Source organism: Gobio gobio, assembly GCF_949357685.1.
Source record: "Gobio gobio genome assembly, chromosome: 7".
Classification (NCBI taxonomy): Eukaryota; Metazoa; Chordata; class Actinopteri; order Cypriniformes; family Gobionidae; genus Gobio; species Gobio gobio.
Genome location: NC_137103.1, coordinates 24088128 through 24110076, shown reverse-complemented (window position 1 = coordinate 24110076; position 21949 = coordinate 24088128). Strand labels below are relative to the sequence as shown.

Genomic DNA, 21949 nt, shown 5'->3' with positions numbered 1-21949 from the left:
GTAATGTCATCAGAAGTATCAAATGATACAAATGTGTGAATTATTGGCTTCTTTCTGGACATTTAATCAGCCCACTTCATCAGGTGCACATTGCTTTTATATTGGAAATTGAAGTAGTTTCTATACTGGAAACTTGACTGCATTTCCTTCATCTAATACTTGGGCACAACTTGCATTTGTCTGCAAAACTAATTTCATTGTTCAACACTAGGTGGCCCTATTGTCTTATATTATTGTTTGATATGTAGCCTACTGAGTGCTTGCTATGCAATAATAGATGCTTGTTACTGTAACGTCTTTGGAATTGGCTAGAAATATGGAGCGTCTCTTCATGAGAGCGTGCAGTTGTGGGAGCACGCGCATTTAGGAAAGAAGTTGTGCAACAACAAAAATAGCAACGCCAACACTTAATTACTGCGTGTTTCCAAAAAATATAGACTCGCCTGACTCCTTTACACTTCATCTTATACACATGGTCATAAGAGTACCCAAATGTATGATTGCCATAGCGGACATGAACTGTAGCCTATAGCCTACATAGTCATCATAGCCTTACCATCTGATACCAGCAGTAGCCTACATCACTGCTATGGTACTCAATCTCCGGTCACTTATAGTATATTTATACTAGTATATTTCTTTGTTTTGTGCTGCCACATATCTATAGGGGTGAATTCAGGGTGATTGGGACACTTTTTGCGATTGAGATGACTTGGAAAAAGTGTCCAAATCACACTGAATTCACCCTAGTTATTCCTCTAATGGTTTTCAACCATTTGCGCGCGCTCCCACAACTGCGCGCGTTAAAGGGATAGTTCACCCAAAAATGAAAATTCTGTCGTCATTTACTCACCCTCAAGTTGTTCCAAACCTGTATGCGTTTCTTTGTTCTGCTGAACACAAAAGAAGATATTTTGAAGAATGTTTGTAACCAAGCAGATAGAGCAACCATTGATAGGTAAAAAAAAAAAATGCTATGGTAGTCAATGGTTGCTCTGCTTTGTTACAAACATTCTTCAAAATATCTTCTTTTGTGTACAGCCGAACAAAGAAACTCACACAGGTTTGAAACAACTTGAGGGTGAGTAAATGATGGCAGAATTTGTATTTTTGGGTGAACTATCCCTTTTAATGACGAGACATTTCAAATATAATAATATTAATTTATACTTAAATTTTTATAGTCAATTCCAGTGATGTCACACTGTCAGGCTAAATATCCGTGAACACACAAAAAAAACCAACACAAAAACAATTTTACATTTTGTTTCAGTAAGCTTTATTGATTTTGCATTACTATAGACATGTATAGAACTGTTAGATGCACAAAAAGGCCCAAAAACGTTTTTTGCAAGTTAAGACATATGGGTTATGCAACACATCCGAGAGCCGGTCAGACATTTTAAAGAGATAACAATGTGTATTATTTTCATTTTCATTTACAGTTTTATCTTTAGAACCAATTCTTTCTTCAGTCTTCAAGTTTAAGCAAGCTCAAATAACTCTCTTGAAATAAAGAAAATCTGCCTCTTGTTATTCATACGCTATCATAATCTTTACTTTACTATGTTTCCATGGAGTACCTAAGTGTATTCATTGTGCACACTGTTTCATGCTTTTCCAATGCTTTAGTTTAACATTTAAGCGTTGTGGATGCTTCCATGCACACTTTCAGATGTCTTTGCCGCACTCGGGACACAGGATGTCATCTCTCTCGGTGAGGAAACCTCTGCCCACCAGAGACACTGAGCACTTCTTGCAGTTGAAACAGTCGTTGTGCCACTGGCGTTCCTCGAAGGAGATGTACTTGCTTCCTCCAAGTCCTGCGTGCGATGACAAACATGTTATAGCATTAGCAACAAGCAGATGGAGCTGTAGGCCTATTCCATAGGAATTCATGGAAAGCCAGTAGATTTGAGCTCTTTGAAACAGGGTTGAGCAAAATTCTGAATTTAAGAAGTGCCTCCAATTCAGTTTTTATCATTTGAATTGGCCATGTTATGTGCCACAGGATGTTGAATTGGAAGAACAAGTAGAGGAATTTTTGGTGAGTTTTGCAACTTTGGGGAACATTCTGGTCCATTTAAATTATTATATTGTGAAAATGTATTATTAAAATGATCTGTGATTTAGATTGGAATAGGCCCATTCAAATGGTTAGGCCAATATCAGGTAAATCCCTTGACAGTTTTGAATTTATAGCCCCATAGGGTCAAATGCAGTTAGGATGTGTGTTGCGTCATTGATGCAAAATGATGTGTGTTTCACATGTCAGTGTTTTAGTGAACGTTTTTCTAGGCATTATGAATTGAGTTTTTATTGAACTGCATGGAACGTTCCTCACTGACAACAAGCCTGATGAAATAAATGGCTGAGAGTATTGATCATGGTGTTTGCGGTTTTTTGGAATGTCGGGAATGAGGCATGATGGAATGATTTTAGTACTATTTAAGTATTAAAATGTAATATATACTGTACATAATCATATATAAATAAAATGTTTGGTGACACTTCAAAATCATCAATGTGTCTGGAAATACCCTATTTGTTTTATGCTGACATATTTGAGTAATTTAGACTGAAAATTACGTTTTTTAATTAAAAATAACAATTAATGGTATATGGTAAAATAAAATAAACATTTATGCATCATGTTTTGTTACACCAGTGTTATTTTAGTATTACTTATGTAATATTACAGTATTTATTAATATTTTACCTGTTTTTTTTTATACATTCAGTTTTCATTTAAATTTTAGTAACTTTGTTAGGTGCTTTTTCCATTTTATTCAGGTTTTTTTTAATAGTTCTATTTAGCTTTCATTTATGTTTATTTCAGTTTCAGTCTTAGTACTTCAGCTCAAACTTATTTTATTTTAGTTAGTTATCAAGGCAACATTTCTAAAATTGTTTGAACATTTGTCCTTTTACATAAAAAAAGGAGGTCATCACGTCATGAGAAATCAAATTTGCCTTGATCTTTTGACATGTAAGAGGTCTTTGTACCATTAAAGCATCCAAAAACAGCTTGTTTGGATATTATGGGATCTGTGATGGCACACGGGCAAATATATTTTCATATAATAATAATAATAATAATAATAATACATTTTATTTGTACTGCACTTTACATTTGGAACAAATCTCAAAGTGCTACAGTTAAGATCATTTAAGAAGGATAAAATACTAATAGATTGAATAGTTAAAAGTCATAAGTTCTCCTAAAAATAAATGTTTTTAGTCCTTTTTTAAAAGTCTCAGTAGTTTGAGGTGCCCTCAGATGGTCGGGGAGGGCATTCCAAATCCGAGGAGCGGCAGAACAGAAATATGACTATCGCTGCATCCAAAATCGCATACTGTCTGAGAAGGTACTACATTTGAACTTGAATTTACTTTGCGGCCATTAAAAAAGTACATTCTTTATAGTATGAATATGATATGAACGTACTACATCCGCCATGTTGTTACTGTCACGTGACCTACCGGTGTCAGTTAGGTCTTCACTTTCATTCATAAGTCTTCTCCTGTGGCTTCATAGGATAGTAAAGTGTCCATTGTATGCACAATCTCGGCGGAAGTGGTAGGCTTTCCGGGTACTTTTCGCATACACTTTTTCGAATACTATGTATTTAGACATACTATTTTTCCCATACTAGGGAACAATTTTGATTTCGGACACAGTGTATTCATACATACCACTGATGGGGGTGGTGCAGGAGGCACATTTCTTGGCGTATAAGTTGCAGAAGCAGTTGAGGCAGTAGGCAAAGTCATCACGAGAGGTGAAGCGCTGGCCAGAGAGCTGCTGCTTACATCCAGTGCACAGGAAACAGTCCTTATGCCAGGGCTGGTCATGGTAAGTCACACCTCCAGTGGTGATGGGCTAGACAGAGAAGGAAGAGATTGAATATGATCAGACTATCATGTTTTTTACAGTATGCAGATTATCTGTATGCATAGAATAAATGGATTTCTCAAAATATGCAATATAACTAAAACATTGCATGGAATACTGTATCCCACAATGGAAAATGGTCAACTTATAATATAGTGCACAGTGTTCAGGAAGTAGTAAATTAGTATGCAGCGTTTCTGGAGTCTTAAACGTTTCATATAATGTATATGTACTTCATGTAGCCTAGTAAAACGTTAAAAAGTTTTGTTTCCTTCAACTGTGAAGTCTACCTTCTTGCAGTGAACACACTGCATGGCAAACTGCTTTTCGTAGCAGGGCACGCAATAGTTATTGTTGTCTTTGGGGATGAAGCTCTTGGTGCCAATTGGCTGCTGGCAGCGCTGGCAGGTAAAGCAGGTCTCATGCCAGCTGTTTCCTTTATGCTCCATCTTCCTGGAGCCTGAGGGAGAAGAAGATACAACAACATTCTGCTTATGAAAAGAAGTTTGTACAGTAGATATAAGTCCATGTCCACAATATCAGGTCATGTTATACTAGATAATAAGATACTTTCTATAATCTCATAATTATTCTAATAGCTAGCCTAGTTTGGGGTTTGAGTGGACTGCATTTAATTGCGACAAACAAAAGTAGTAAAATTGTAAATTCAGTTAGGCTGAATCTTCAGCAACATTACACCAGTCTTCACATGATCCTAATACACCGATTGTCTGCTCAAGAAACATTATACTATTTTTAGAAATGTGGAAAACTGTTGTGCTGCTTAATGTTTCTTTCACGAATAGAACATTTAAGAGAATGGCATTTATTTGAAATATATATATATTTTTTGTAACATTATAAATGTCTTTACTATCATTTGTATTTCTTTCTTGAATAAAAGTAGTACTTTCTTTAAAAAAAAATGTGAATGGTAGTGTATATGTAGACAAATATAAGTTTGAGTCATTTTATATGGGTGAATGTAAATGAGCATTTATGGATTCATACAAACATGTGGACTTTAGTTTCACCCAAAAATGAAAATTCTGTCATCATGTACTCACCCTCATGTTGTTCCAAACTCATTAGACTTTCATTCATCTTCAAAACACAAATGAAGATATTTTTTCAGCCACACAACTGAAACGTTGACGCTTCAAAACGTTCATAAAGAGATCGTAAAAAAAAAAAATCCATATGAATTGAGCGGTTTAGTCCAAATTTTCTGAAGAGACACGATCACTTTATATGAAGAACGGATTGAATGAAGGCTGTACATTTTTTAAATATTTTCACTCAGATTTCATCAAAACGATCTTCATTTGTCTTCCAAAGATGAACGGAAGTCTTATGGGTCTGTATTTTTGGGTGAACCATCCCCAAAAATATCAATTTATTTATTGGCGTTCTTAATCTGTTCTCCTTGTTTGCATAAGTGGGCATTTGGTCACATTTAAATGGCTTAGTGACCTTTTTTTTCTTTTTTCTTGAATACAATAAAATTACTTTGATGCCAAATTCTACATGAACAGCATTGAGCTGTTAAAAAGGCATCAGACGAAACACAATTCTCTTTCAACACATCCAGATGAATAAACACCAGCAGTGGCGCAGTGTAAATAGAGACAGGACAGTTTCGTTGTTTTTAAGAGTCTGGCTCGTATATTTTAAGCTCCATATTTGAAATATTATGTTTTGGAAAGATAAAACATAATGGGTTAATGAGAGTGCTACACTTTTACATGGTCATGAGCACCTGTCTTTGAGGATTTATTAATTAATATTTATTACCAGTGTGCAGATTGCTTAATCTATTGCTTTGACGTCATGATGGGCCTATAATTTATCTGTATAATGACAGTTATTCTTTCTTCACAAGATCTGGGCCTGTGTGAAAGGAAGCAGTTGTCTTTGCTTTAATGGAAAGAATGTGCTGCTGAATGAATTATGTTTTTATGGCAGTGCCGAGTGTAAAATAAATAGTTGGTAATAAAAGTAATAGTCTCTTACCAGGCATAATGGTCTTCTTGCAGTCATGGCATTTGGAGGAGTACTCATTAGAATAGCACTCGGTGCACAGCAGCTGCTCGTCTTTAGTGGAGAAGGGCTTGTCCACCAGTGAGCGCTTGCACTGGAAGCAGTGGAAACAGTCCTCATGCCAGTGACGGTCCTTGTAGGACAGATCCTAAAACAGCAAAAGACACACTTTGATGACAATTCTGGTTGAATTTTATTCATTTTGAGGAATACTGAATCTGTTTTTGTGCAAGTGAAATGTGTAAATGCATGCTTACATTTAGGGCGTTTTCACACCTGAAAGTCCGCACCAAGGATCCGAACCAAATTTCATGTTTTGATACATATTATACATTCGGTTAGTTTTGGTTTGGTTTCACATTGCAATTAGACGAGCGTACTAAAGAACTTCACATGACATACTTGCGTCCTGTTGCCGTATGGGCGTATCGATACTGATGTGAGTATCGATATATCGATACTATTGTGAGTATCAAAAAGTATCGATACTCAAATAAAAATATTGATACTAAGGTGTTTTTTTAACCAGTAATTTTGTTTATTTAAAACGATTATTTAAAGGGGCTATATGCGTTTTTCTGAAATTTAAACTCGCGACTGACACCTGTGGCCAAAAAGCAGAACTGCTCTTATTTTCTGCTCGCTCTCGCAGCGGTGGTGACGTCACATCCGCTGACAGCGCGGGAAAAAACGACCCGCCAGAAAATAGGAAAAATAGGATACAGGCTTATAGGTGCATCCACTGTGAGCGGACAAGGTGTCAGTATGCTCATCAGGAGATGTTTGAGTCATAAATGGTCAAATAAAAAGGCTATTGTTACGTTTATTTTGGGGGAAAAGTTGCATATAGCCCCTTTAATTGCTTACAATATGAATAACCTATGTAAGCGAATAATTGTGTAGTATAGGACTATTTCCCTGCTCTTCTGAACCATTATCTGAACGCAAGAAATGCTGCAAGACCGAACCAATCAATCACATGGAGCGTTCGCTCAATGCTGACATTGTATTCAAACAGAGCTGCGTTTCAAAAAAGTATCATAAGAAACCATGCTTTAGGAAACGCAGCCCACAACAATGCTCATCAGATGACAAAAAAAAATATGTTTAAATTATTTCACAATAAACAAATTGAAACTGTAGCCTACATAGTTTGTGCAAACACTTATTTAAATGTAATGTTAAGCGTTCATATTGATCATGTTCTATGTTAATATAAATCATGTCATAGTAAAAACATTGCATTTTATGGGTGCAACGGCACGTCACTGGTAGTCCATTATGAAAATTAACCATGGTTTTACTACAATGACTGTAGTTCACCAATAGTATTTGTAGATTTCCATGTTTACCACAACAAATACAAATTTTAACCATGTGTAAACAAAAATATAATCAAAAAATTTTTAATTAAGGCATATTGAATGTTAAAAACTTAAAATGCCTTTCAAATATAATGTTAAGTGGGTATAGTTACCCAGTGTACTCTTAGTAATTGTAATAATTTTATAAATGTAATAATTAAAAAGTTTGGTTTAGCGGTATCATATCGGTATTGGCGATACTGGCCTTGAAAGTATCGGTATCGTATCGAAAACAAAATAAGTGGTATCGCCCATCCCTACTATGTGGGCTGCATCTTGACATTGATTGGTTTGTAAACGGACGTGCGTCTGACGTCAGCGTGTTGTCAATTAGGCGGGTCACTTTGACAAGAATGAATGAACAGACGCATATGGTTGCCACTATAGCGGTTTAGCGGTATCGTATTGGTATTGACGATACTGGCCTTGAAAGTATCAGTATCGTATCGAAAACAAAATAAGTGGTGTCGCCCATTGGTTTCCTTGCCACTGTTGCCTCTGGCTTGGCGTGCTCAGTTGGGGACACTACATTTTTCAACTAAATATCCAAATAAATCTAATTATTAAACTAAATTAACCATATAAACTAAATTACTGATCTAATTACTGTTCTAATGCCCACATTGTCACTGTATGATAATTTAAATGAGCTGATGACATCACCGCTTTCTCCAGAATGGCTATACGGCTGAATCAAATTCTGTTGCATTATTTTCCTGTTTAACACTGTGAAGCTGCTTTGAAACAATCTGCATTGTTAAAAGCGCTATATAAATAAAGTTGACTTGACTTGACTATACTGTTATTATCATGGCATTACTATCTGCAGCACCAACTATACTCAAGGCTAGTCCAAATGAACGTCCTTGTTGTGCGAACATTTTATTGTCGCAGGCAGAAAAGGAGGAGAATACTTGGAAAGTGTCTATTTTTGTGCGTTTTTTTCCAGTTGACTTTTTATGTCGTCAGACCATATTTATCAATTAAAAACCTTGTCTCCTCCTCTCCCCATTTGCTACCATGGCTAATTTTTCCTGCTATCTTCTGTTTTCTTCTCTAAGTTGTCTCTTTTCGTCTGGCAAGTCAAGTTTAGATTTATGCATCATCTGAAAGCTGAATAAATAAACTTTCCATTGATGTATAGTTTGTTAGGACAATATTTGGCCGAGATACAACTATTTGAAAATCTGGAATCTGAGGGTGCAAAAAAATCTAAATATTGAGAAAATCGCATTTAAAATAGTCCAAATTAAAGGGTTAGTTCACCCAAAAATGAAAATTCTGTCATTAATTACTTACCCTCATGTCGTTCGACACCCGTAAGACCTCCGTTGATCTTCGGAACACAAATGAGGATATTTTAGTTGAAATCTGATGGCTCTGAAAGGCCTCCATTGGCACAATGCACGGTTCACTCTCAAGACCTTTAAAAGGTACTAAAGACGTCGTCACAAAGTCTATCTCACTACAGTGGTTCTAAAATAACTTTATGAATTGGCGAGAATAGTTTTTGAGCGCAAAAAAACCCTAAATAACGACTTATATAGTGATGACGATTTCAAAACACGGCATCATGAAGCTTCGAAGCGTTATGAATCAGTGAGTGGAATCAGCAGTTTGGATCGGCAAATTTCAGCAGTTTGGCGGTTTGACACGCGTTCCGAATCATGATTCGACTCACTGATTCATAATGCTTCGAAGCTTCATGATGCCGTGTTTTGAAATCGTCATTACTATATAAGTGATATATTGCACAAAAACTATTCTCGCCGATTCATAAAGTTATTTTAGAACCACTGGTGTGAGATGGACTTTGTAACGACGTCTTTAGTACCTTTTAAGGGTCTTGAGAGTGAACCGTGCATTTTGCCAATGGAGGCCTTTCAGAGCCATCAGATTTCAACTAAAATATCTTCATTTGTGTTCCGAAGATGAACGGAGGTCTTACGGGTGGCATGAGGGTAAGTAATTAATGACAGAATTTTTATTTTTGGGTGAACTAACCCTTTAACCCTTTAAGTCCTTAGCAATGCATATTACTACTAATAATAATACATTTTTGATATATTTACGGTAGGAAATTTACAAAATATCTTCATGGAACATGATCTTTACTTAATATCCTAATGATTTTTGGCATAAAAGAAAAATCAATAATTTTTCCTGCTATCTTCTGTCTTCTTCTCTCAGTTGTTTAGGATACACGGGAACAACCAAACTTCTTGTAAACTAGAAACACTAGATACAAACCAAACCTTTGTTCAGTTTTATCCGGACCGAGACTACCAAATTTCGTCTCTTTGGTCCAGAGCGTGGTACAGGGGAGGTTTCACACCTGTAATTTTGATTTGGATCAAACTGAAAAGTGCAAAAATCCAGACCAAACAAGGTAGGCATGAAAGGGCCCTTATAGTCTAGAACTACAATAAAGTAATCTGATTATGTACTGATAAGTAGTACCTATGGACCTCCCACTGTTTATTTGATGACAAAACTGGAAAGCACTTTTTCGATCTGCAAGCTCCAATCTGATGTGGTTTCATGCAACTATATATATGGTATTTTAACTAATGTTACCCTGCTGTTGCAGCCGATGGGTTTCTTGCACTCCTCACAGGTATTGGAGTACAGGCTCTCATAGCACTTCACACAGTATGGGTTTTCCTCACGAAGAACATACTTCTTCCCAAACAGAGACTCCTTACAGTAGTGGCAGTCATAGCGATCTGTCATCTTTACTTCAGCCTTTCAGTCCTGTGATGGAGAGAGTTTGAGGAGATGTGAGAATATGTCATCTGTGTTGATATAATATGTATTTGGCATCATCAACCATTGTGCTGCTGAAATGATATACAGTGGTGTCCAGAAGTCTGTGACCACCTTGAAAACGAAATCCCGTAAATAAACTGAAGCTGGTTTGTTTGATACATTTACAACAAATAAACATGATGACTAAGATGTATATCAGATTCTGAACTATTTTAGGTCACTAATAATATGAGTTAATCGGTGAAATCATTTCCAGATGTTCTTGCTTCCACTGAAGCATGAGATACTTTTTGGATCATTTTCAAATCATGCTGGAGAGCGTGATCATCAGGATTTACTTGTGGAATTCGTGAAACATTAAAGCAGTGTTATTTTAGTATCATTGGTCACACTTTCTATTATGTCTACTGTGTACTTACATTAAAATAATAATAATAATAGTTAGGTACAATGTACTTATTGTGTTCATGTTGTTCGATGTTATTGAGGTGGGTGAGTTTAGGGACAGGGTTGATGGGTAGGTTTAAGGGTGGGTTAAAGGTGGGGTAAGCGATATTTGTGACCCTGGACAACAAAACCGTCAAAAGTCAAGTTTAAATTTATACATAATCTAAAAGCGGAATAAATAAGCTTTCCATTGATGTATGGTTTGTTAGGACAATATTTGGCCGAAATACAACTATTTGAAAATCTGGAATCTGAGGGTGCAAAAAATCTAAATATTGAGAAAATTGCATTTAAAGTCGTCCAAATTAAGTCCTTAGCAATGCATATTACTACTAATAATACATTTTTGATATATTAACGGTAGTAAAATTACAAAATATCTTCATGGAACATTCTCATGGAGGATCTTTACTTATTATCCTAATGATTTTTGGCATAAAAGAAAAATCTTTAATTTTGACCCATACAATGTATTGTTGGCTATTGCCACAAATATACCTGTGCGACAGGGTCACATTTAAAAAACGGTGTTTGAAAGTTAGTCGGAACGACACAACCAGACCCAACAGCAAACATATAGCCAATCAGCATTCGGGGGCGTATGACGGTGGAGGAGAGAGAACGAGCAAGAGGGAGATTTGAAGAAAGACTGTTGAAAGAGAGATGGCTGAGAGACATTACAAAAGAGAAAAGCTCATAAGAATATCACTGGAAAATGAAAGGTTTTGATCAGGAAAGAGCTTTAGGACCTGCGTTAATATTGGAAATGCTTTGGAGGCAGAGCAATAAAGAAAGGGGTGTGTTTGTTTGGGTTGATTTCAAATATCAACAATGTTCAGCAAATATCACTTACCCCACCTTTAAGGGAAGGGTCAACAGTGTAATTATAGTTGTAATAAATGAAATTAACATTTTAGTGATTAAACATTTTCACACTCAAAATATCGAATACATTTTATAATAATAATAATAATAATAATAATAATAATAATAATAATAATAATTTGTTACATTTATATATCGCTTTTCTAGGCACTCAAATCGCTTTACATAGAAGGGGGGAATCTCCTCATCCACCACCAATGTGCAGCATCCACCTGGATGATGCGATGGCAGCCATATTGCGCCAGAATGCCCACCACACACCAGTTGATTGGTGGAGAGGTGGAGAGGACTGATGAAGCCAATCAGTATATGGGGATGATTAGGAGGCCATGATGAACAGGGGCCAATGGGCAAATTTGGCCAGGATGCCGGGGTTACACCCCTACTCTTTATCCAGGATATACTGTATATGGGATTTTTAATGACCACAGAGAGTCAGGACCTCGGTTTAACGTCTCATCCGAAGGACGTATATATAGCAGTGTCATCAATTACATATACCTACGTATATATGAAATGAGTAAATGTAAGGGGAAAAATAACTATTTGTACCATAACAAATAAAACTAGACCCAAAGAATTAAGGTAACTCATATTTGGGGAAAACATTTAAAAGCCATTAAAGAAAGAAAGAAAGAAAGAAAGAAAGAAAGAAAGAAAGAAAGAAAGAAAGAAAGAAAGAAAGAAAGAAAGAAAGAAAGAAAGAAAGAAAGAAAGAAAGAAAGAAAGAAAGAAAGAAAGAAAGAAAGAAAGAAAGAAAGAGGAAGGAAAGAAAGAAAGAGGAAGGAAGGAAGGAAGGAAGGAAGGAAGGAAGGAAGGAAGGAAGGAAGGAAGGAAGGAAGGAAGGAAGGAAGGAAGGAAGGAAGGAAGGAAGGAAGGAAGGAAGGAAGGAAGGAAGGAAGGAAGGAAGGAAGGAAGGAAGGAAGGAAGGAAGGAAGGAAGGAAGGAAGGAAGGAAGGAAGGAAAACTTTTATGACTTTTAAATAGCAATTTATTCCACCATTAAACTACAAAAAACATCCTATTAAAAACACTTATTGCCAATTAAAACAAAGATCTTCACCTTCTATAAGAATCAAACCTTTGTTTACACACCATTTCAAAAATTAGGAGATTATTATTCATTTTACTCAATTCATATTCTAAAAACGAGAATATTTACATCCATAAATAAACACTGTTTTCAAGAAAGGAAACAAACAAACAAACAAAGGAAGAAAGAAATAAAAGAATGAAGAAAGTGAGGAAAGAAGGAAAGACAAAGGGAAGAAAGAAAGAAAGAAAGAAAGAAAGAAAGAAAGAAAGAAAGAAAGAAAGAAAGAAAGAAAGAAAGAAAGAAAGAAAGAAAGAAAGAAAGAAAGAAAGAAAGAAAGAAAGAAAGAAAGAAAGATGTAGAATGTGGCACTAGCAACGCCAAGGTCATGGGTTCGATTCCCAGGGAAAGCAAGAACTGACAAAATTGTGTACCTTGAATGTGAATGAAGTTGCTTTGGATACTGCCAAATGCATAAATGTAAATATTAAGAATCCAGAATAATATTAAGAGATGTAGGTCTATAAATAAGTCTTGTTCAAGGGGATATCAGCTGTTGTTAACCATGAGATCAAAACCTCAAGCATCAGTGAGATTCCCTCACAGTGAGGCATCAGTCCGTGTTGGACGGAACACACTGGAATTCCACAGTGCACTACATCATACCATCATAACCAGCCTGTTATCTCAGCTCCAGCTTTCAGCCATTATATTGTGTGTCAGCATGTGTTAGTGTGCGTGTGTAAATGTGTCTGGCACGGATGCGATTATCTATAAACATAACTATGAATGGACTTTTTCTGAGAATAATCCATCTTTCCTGTAATAGGCCAGATAAGAGTGATTCTAAAACTGATCTGAAATCAAATCGTTCCAGTGCGTCTCTTTGAACAGTTATTGACAGAGAGACTTGGTAACAGAATGCCATCTACTCACGCAGCTGTCTGAGTCCTGGCCCTGTTAAGCCCCTCTGCGTATCGTTCCCATGAGCCCCGTGATGCTGCGTGCCGCCTCACTCTGTGCCACTGCCTCAGGGGTCCCCAGTGTCCCGCACACGCTCCCTCCCTGCTCCCGTTGTGAGTGTGTCTAACTGAGCCCACGTCCAGCCCGGGCTTCACTACTACACCAAATCCCCCTCGACACTTTTACCATAAAAGGCAGCAGATGGAAACCAGGAGAAGCACGCTCTCTTGCTTAAAATCCTTCTAAGAAAATTCTTTGACTTGCACAGTCAGTCCTTCACTCCCCCCTCCTCTGCTTCCTGTTTGTCTTGCCCTTTTCTGCTGTCTCACTTCTTCAGGCTTTCTCCCTTTCTTCATCCAACTGGCAAACCCTCTCAATTCTTTCCATTAGGTTCCTTATGCGTCTTTTCACACTATCAAAATAGCATGCAGGTTATTCGGACCGTATTTTCTTGTGGAAATAAGTTGTCCGAGCCTCTGAACACAAGCGTGACAGCGACCCGTCAAGACATTTTTAAATTAATATTCTGTTGAATACCGTGTCACTTATTACTTATATTCTGCTCCCTTCATACCAAACCAGATAAAGTATTGCCTTGCTTTTCATACAGACCATATAGATGAACTAAAATATCACTGTTTTGTAGTGTTTAGGACAAGTTAGTTGCTTTTTCTATCAATCTCTAGCCCTAGTTTTGTTTTCAAAACTTATTTTTTACCCAATAAATTGACATTACTCTTTCAGTTTTTCGTTATTTACTGGCTACGGTTTTTAAACTCGGCATGAAAAGGAAGTTGCGATAGTCTTTTAGTCCCTATTGTGACATTAATCTGAATTTAAACGGCTTCTCGAACAAGAAAAAATGTAGGGCGGGACTTGATTTTATCCATCGGGAAATTATTGGATGGTTTGGTTTGCTATTGCTGTGATGTCATGTGAGTGACAGATTGATCCCGCCTCCATGCCATTAAACACATCATCAGAGAAGAGATGATGATTCAGCAAGAGGAAAGAAACATAAAAAAAAATAAAAAAATATATATATATATAATAATAATAAATAATATATATATATATATATATATATATATATATATATATATAGAGAGAGAGAGAGAGAGAGAGAGAGAGAGAGAGAGAGAGTGCACGGATAAATAAATATAATAAATACTGCAATATTCCTTAAAAAACTAGAATAATAGTAATTTTATTTAATAAATTTGTGACTTTAAGGAATATTTTTAACTCTTATAAATATATAATTAGATAAGAGCTTGGAATACTGTATGTTCATTATCAAAAATACAGGTGGCGTTTTAAGATTTTATTATTTGACATGACATTTACAGGTCTAAAAGAACTCGGAACTAGGAACTCGAGTTCTTATTTTAATTTCAATAAATAATTTCAAGTCATTTTAAGGCACTTCTGTAAACTGTCTAATCCAGGGCTGTTTTTGGAAATGTGCTGACACTTTTGCCTTAGGCTTATCTAAAATGTAGGGTAACACTTTTTTTCGACACTGTCCACTTTAGACATTATACCAACTGTGACTTTGCAACTACACACTGTAAAGCCTAACACTCAAAATAATGAATTGGTTTGATTAGGGTAAACTTAAATTAAACAAATGAGTTCAATCAAATTAACTTTTTTGAGTATTAAGAACTTCCTTTTTATTTTGAGTTCACGAAACGGACACATTTTAAGTAATCTGAATTGTTTCACTTGTTTCTTTTAATTTAGACAAACTTAAATTTAACTGAAACTGGGCTGGAATTTCTATTTCCCAGCATGCTTTGCCATGACACTCGAAAGGGAGAGTAAATTTAAAATGTATGAAAAAAAAATCTGCCAGTTCTGCTGATTACCTACATTTTTTTGAGATTTGCCCACTTATTCGGGTTTAGAGACAACTAGTCAGAGTATCTGCAGACTGTCTGCTTAATATCTGCTTACACTTTATTTTGATGCTTCAATTCTACTGACTACAATTAACTTTACAACATGTCAACTTATTCTACTAACCCTAACCTAACAGTCTACTAATACACTAATGAGAGTTAGTTGACATCATGTTGCAAATTAATGAGTTAATTGACATGTAGTTGCAAAGTTACTAATAGTAGAATGTCTAAAGTGGACTATCGAAATAAAGTTTTACCAAAAAGGTAGTCTAACAACCAAAGGGTATAGACTTGGGACAACAGAAACAAGATAATTAAGGTTTATGTAATTCAATATTTCTTGATTTGGAATATCATGATCACTAATGTGCAACGACACTGTTTAACACTGGTTGGAGAAAAAGCTTTTTTTATTCATAAAATGTCATTCAATAGGTCTAAATAATAAAATGTTCATCTACTACAGTTTCCTCTTATATTGCCAAAGGAAATCTTGTTATTCTAATCGTATTTGTCTTTACTAACCCTATTAAAACGGTCTCCGGACTGGGCCCACTTACCCCTCCTCTCGTCTCTGTTAGTTCACATCAAGAATCCTCATGTGCACATGCTCTATTAAATTTACTACATTCACTCAAGTCTGGTGGTAGCGTTGCAATAATTAAATTCAAGAATTAAGCTTAAGGGATTGAACACAAAAGAAGATATTTTGAAGAATGTTGGTAACCAGAAAGTTGATGGTAGCCATTGATTTCCATAGTATTTTTCCCTATGGAAGTCAATGGGGTCCATCAACTGTCCGATTACCAACATTCCTCAAAATATCTTCTTTTGTGTCCCACAGAAGAAAGACACTCATACAGGTTTGGAACAACATGAGAGTGAGTAAATGCTGACAAAATTTCCCTGATGTTAAAGGTTAAATGTCAAAATTAGCCTGTATATGTCAACTAAATCATCCTTGATAGATCTAATAAGCTAATAAGCTTTTGTCTTTTGAAATTTTGTCACCAGCACACTTGACACTGATCTCCTCTAACAAGGTCTCATCTCTTGGGCATGATTTGGTATTTGTCTAATCTTTCCTTTTATAATCCTCAGCTGTGTTTGGAGACATTTGCAACCATATCACACAATGCTAATTAAAAGTATAGCGGAGGTCTGAAAGATAGATGGAATGCTTTCAGACGACACTAAAAAGAGATTGCAGCAGGTGGATGGAAGACTGAACCCTCCTGAGATTAAGACCTAGTGTTCACGCCCCACACTCACAACCTTCACACCCCCATTCCTGCTCCAGCACAATCCATATCCATGGAGAGGGTGAGACAAGAGTCTGACCACCCATCATGACTCTATAAATGCCTTTATCTTCTCCATAAATGCTTTAAGAGGGACTTATAGCTGTCATAGACTTTAGGGTGTCATATACAATGGCTATGGTAACCTTTTAACACAATACCAAGCCACTTTGAGATGAATTCTTTACTGTTGTTGAAGTTTGTAAGTAGATTCAAAATTTTGGGAGTATATGTATATTATTATTCTTTTTTAAGTTTAATTAACTATTTTATTCACCAAGGATGCATTAAATTAATGAAAAAAGACACAAAAGACGTTTATAATGTTACAACAGATTTCAATGTTAAATTAATAGGCCTACTGTTCTTATTAACTTTCAGTTCATCAATTAATCTTAAAACAAACATACTAAGCACCTAATCTGTTTCCAATCATGAAGACTGGAGTAATGGCTGCTGAAATTTAGAATTGAAAACAGATGCTTTGAATTGTATTAATATTTCACAGTATTACTGTTTTACAGTATTTTTTATCAAATAAATGCTGCCTTGGTGAGCATAAGAGAAAGGTAACACTTTATTTTACAATGCCCATGTACTATAGTAATGACTATAAAGTATGCAAAAGTGCTAATCTAATCTAAACCCTAACATGTTACCTGATATTACTCAGTACTTAAATGTATAATTACATTGAAAATGTAGTTACATAGCATTTAATTCAATTAAAAAGCAGTTATGAGAATAAATGTTTAATCTTTCCACCATGACTCTTTGTGGATTTTAGAAATAATGCTTCAAAACTTTATTTCGGAGACAACAAAAGCATATTTTAGTCACAAAAGTCATAACATTTTAGTCAAAAAATCATAAAAGCCATAAGACATGACAATAGAGGCATATATTAGATATTATATGGGTTACACTTTATTTCAATGGTTTAGACATTCTACTAACTATAAGTAACTTGTCAACTACATGTTAACTAACTCTCCTTGCAGTATTAGTAGACGGTTAAGGTTTGGGTAAGTATAAGTTGATGTAGTTGCAAAGTTACTTATAGTCGGTAAAATGTCTGTTGGCAGACCATCAAAAGTGTTAGTAGATATTAAGCAGACAGATTACTAATACTCTAATGACAGCTTGTTGACATGTAGTTACAAAGTACTTATAGTTAGTAAAATGTCTAAAGTGGACAGTCAAAATAAAGTGTTATCATTATTTGTGTCATTTTAAGAACACAGGTTTAGTGATGGATGGTAGTTGTATTACTGCTCACGAGTAGCAGTGAGGTTTGGTGTTAGTAATCTACCTGTATAGACACAAGCGCCTTTGGCTCTTACCTCAAGAGAAAAGCTGTCTGTCTGTGTGAAGAGTCTGGCCAGACTGAGCTCGGTGGCTCTCGGCTGGGGCTGTATGTTCTATTAAATTACTCCACCTATGGGGTGACTAATTGGAGTGGTAGGGTTTGGGCAGGCTTTTTCTATCAAGAGCAGCTATAAATACAACACAGCAATGCCAAAAGCACCACCACAGAAGATAAAACCCATCTGCATATGCAGTCACATACACACACACATATATACATTCTCTCTTACCTCTTCAGTCCTGTATCCTTTTAAGGCCTCTTATTGTTTTGTTGTAATACCATGTTGACATACATTTTAAAAGATATCATTCTATTATAAAATATGAACAAATAGTTGATATTCTTTGTCTTGGTTTTCCAGAATATTTAAAAAAAACATCTATCCCTGAAGCATGGTTGGAAACAGACCGTTTTTCATTTTATGATTTTATGAATGGTTTTATGACAGAGATGATTTATGAAAATAAAATGCAAACATGGACAGAAAATGTATTAAATTCAAAAGCATATTATATAAGATTTTCTGTTGCATAGTTATAACTCTTGCCTGTTATTCACTCGCTTCATTTCTTCCCCTCAAGCGTTTGTGAGAGAGAAGGGAGCCAGAGCAAACAAACATCTTGGGGAATGTTTACAGACCTCCACTCTTGCACTAGCCCTTTTTTTGATTATGTTACTGAAACTGTTTTCATATGACAAAACACATTCTTAAGTGTTTCAGTTGCCTTTAGGGTAAAACTTTATTCTGATGGTCCACTTTAGATATTCTTCTAACTATAAGTAATTCTGCAACAACATGTCAGCTACTACTACAGTATTAGTAGATTGTCTGCTTAAAGAGGTCATGAACTGGATATTTTCAAATAATTTTATAATGTTTCCTGAGGTACAATTATAATGTTAATATGATTTTTACATAGAAATTTCCATAATTTAGAACGAAATGGCTATTTTCAATCCTGATTTTAGCCCTCTGATATGAACACTCCGTTGGAAGGGGCGTGTCCGCTGTGGGACTTCAGTGTAAATGCCCACTGCTGTGATTGGCTAACATCTTTGTATATGAAATAAGTAGTACATGTGGAACCCTCGAATACAAAATTTTTACTATTACAGCTGTTGAATTAACAAATCATGAAAAGTGTTGATTATTGCAGTGATCTCGTCGATTCCTCCACTCTCACAAATGCTTTCTCCATAGCTAACAATGCAAACACGATGTAAATACAGCAAGAGATTTATTGTGTAGTGTAAAGGCCTGTGCACACCGGGACGATTATCGCGCATGCTTATCGACAGTGTTTTTCGAGACGTTTTCGGCGTGTCTTTGTGTTCACACACAGGATTTTCACTTGCGATGCGCGGAGTGAACGTGCAAATTCAGTAGATGGTGCTCCCGGTACACAAGGTGGTGCTGCGCCACTTTACACTCGCTTGTCACGCAGAAGAAGAAGAGAGACAGTAACCATTCACACACTTTTGCTAACTGGCAAAGCAGCATTAGCAGCTCATCTTCTTCTTTGGCTCTGTCCCAAATGGCACCCTAAACCCTCACGGTCTCCTCTGAGTCCACACTTTCATGACGTAATGCCGCTTTGACTGCCGGGAAGAAGTCCGCTACATAACCCGCACCAGTGCGGGCTGGGCAGAAGTGCGTATCGAGGGCACATATTGACCTCAAAGGAGATGCTCGCGAGCACCCTTCTGAGACCTAAAATGACAAATGGGACACCCTGCAGTCTCATGGACGTAACGGACACGCGCACGCAGCGGCCATTGTAAGTCCACAAGACCTAAAGTGCACATGAAGTGTGCCATTTGGGACAGGGCCTAAGTCTACTTACTTCCTCTTCATCGTATCAATGTGTGCTCGGCAAGACCGTTTTGTGCTTGAGCGCCACCAAGTTGTGTTTTTCTGTAACTTTAGCAGCTCCAGGCACGTGAACAAAAGTGCAGATCTCATTGGTCGGCCAGTTTTTAACGCAGCGCATCAAAAAAAAAGACGAGCCCAAGGCGTTTTTTAAAAAATGCGCCTGCCGTTTTGCGCGTCGGTGTGCACACTCACATTGGCGCCCTTTGTTTAGTCACGAGCCGTTAAACGTAAACGTCAGCAATAAACGCGCGCAAAAATTGTCCCAGTGTGAACAGGCCTTAAGAGCATCACTATAACAAGAGTTTTGGCAGAATCCAGATAAACTCGCACTGCGTAATCGACAGATTCAGACATTATAAAGAGAGCTTTCTTTGAGGTAGAAATACTAGGATTATTCGTCATGAATTTAACTGTCATTACCAGTTTATAAATTAAATACATTACTTACAGTTTGCGAGGTCCTTGTAGGTTCCAGAACAGTTGGCACAGCCTGATCTTTGAGCAAAAGTTTTTTTTATCGTATTTCGACTTGTTCTCAAAACAGTTGCTGGTAAAATGTACGGAACACGCAAGTCGTTTGGACATTCGTTAAAAAAAGAATAAATTTTTCATCGGGATCCTTCGTCAGCTTATTCAAAGATGATGTTTTTCTACAGCCAGGAACAGCACGTCTGTCTGGCATCAAAATCTTGTTATTATCACAATCTTAATGTGAACAACTACTTTAGATCCACTCACTACTCATCAAGTGAGTGGATCTAACTTCTGGAGAGCTCTTTAAATAGCTGCGGCTCGGAGGCTTGCTCCAAACTCATTTCGTTGCATTGTACTTGTACATGTACATGTGTAATGACAATAAACTTGAATCTAATCTAATCAACTGAATACCAGTGGGCGGGGCAACGATACGATGGTGTAAAAATAGGCATTGTTGTCTTGCTCCGGAGGCAGTCCTGTGATGTCACATGCCACTTTGGATCCAAACAATGCTTTTTACTTTTTTTTTATTTTTATTGATGACGAGGACGTTTTATGTTATGGAATTGGCAGGATGTATTAATAATACAAAGACCTCTTATATGCCAAAAGATCAAGGAAAATTGTAAATGTCATGACCCCTTTAATATCTGCTAACCCTTTGGGTCTGTAGTAGGGTCTGTTTTGGGTCCCCCAACAGACATTCTACTAACTATAAGTAACTTTGCAACTACATGTCAAATACCATTTTTTTTTTAATAATTATTATTCTTTGCATTTCTGCCAGCTCGAACAGCGAATGGCTTTTGACGATGAGACTCTGAAATCGTTTTATTGATTCGGGCCGAACTTTCACAGCCCATGAAACTTACCGTCTATGAAGAAAGGAACCTCTAGAGAGGTGATTCTCCAGTGTGTGGAGTGCATGTATCCCAAGGAGATGGCGTTGTTCTACCTGCCGCCCCCGATGACATTCACGGATAAGCCAGAGCCCAACCTCCAGCCGCGGTTCCCATCACTCCATCTCAGCCCATCACCCTGATTCCTCCGCCTTGGCTTCTCCCTCCCTCAGATCCACCTGGGAACATCAGACTTGCGGCTCCACTGGGCTCTCTCGATCATCTGGCTCCACCTCGATCAGATGACGAATCGCCTGCGCCATGACTTGTAAGCCTGCTGTATCAGTAGCCAAAGAGCTCGCTGCTCAACCTCCAAATACTTGTCAAGCATTTCAGAAACCCTCCATGCAATTTCCAAAACCCTCCACCTTCCCCAGGTCCACCTGTATAGATATTGTAGAGCAGCAGCATGTCTTACTTGCTCACAGCAGCGTGTCATGAATGTATTGGCAGTAACAAGTTCTGTATACTTGCTCAGCAACAACAGCAGCAGCGTAGCAGATCTATTCCGCCAAGACCAAACATATTAACACTGTCATACCCATACCATGCCAAACACAGTGTTGTCATGACAGAACTTTGGTAAGCAAACAATTTTGGCTACTACTGACTTCCATTTTAAGGACAAAAAAAAGCACATTTGAGACATTTTTTCAAAATCATTTCTCAAAGTCTAATGGGTTTGAAAAGGCATAAGGGTGAGTATAAATGATGACAGAATTTTTTA

General features: G+C 36.8%; 1 protein-coding gene across 4 annotated transcripts; it reads right to left on the bottom strand.

The window, feature by feature from the left end:
* Window positions 1–1252: 1252 nt before the first annotated feature.
* On the bottom strand, window positions 1253–20669 carry fhl2a (four and a half LIM domains 2a). Of its 4 annotated transcripts, none has more exons than XM_079822551.1 (7): window positions 20295–20669; window positions 17948–18053; window positions 9877–10053; window positions 5909–6083; window positions 4186–4355; window positions 3697–3883; window positions 1253–1823 (listed from the first exon to the last, which is right to left on the bottom strand). In XM_079822551.1, exons 3-7 carry the CDS (start codon window positions 10030–10032, stop codon window positions 1672–1674), a joined length of 840 nt encoding a protein of 279 aa, XP_079678677.1. In that variant the 5' UTR covers window positions 10033–10053; window positions 17948–18053; window positions 20295–20669; the 3' UTR covers window positions 1253–1671. The 4 variants fall into 4 exon arrangements, with proteins under 4 accessions (XP_079678677.1, XP_079678678.1, XP_079678676.1 ...); XM_079822552.1 differs by having other exon boundaries at window positions 17948–18042; window positions 20295–20600; XM_079822550.1 differs by lacking the exon at window positions 20295–20669 and having other exon boundaries at window positions 17948–18058.
* Between the last annotated feature and the right edge of the window lie 1280 nt (window positions 20670–21949).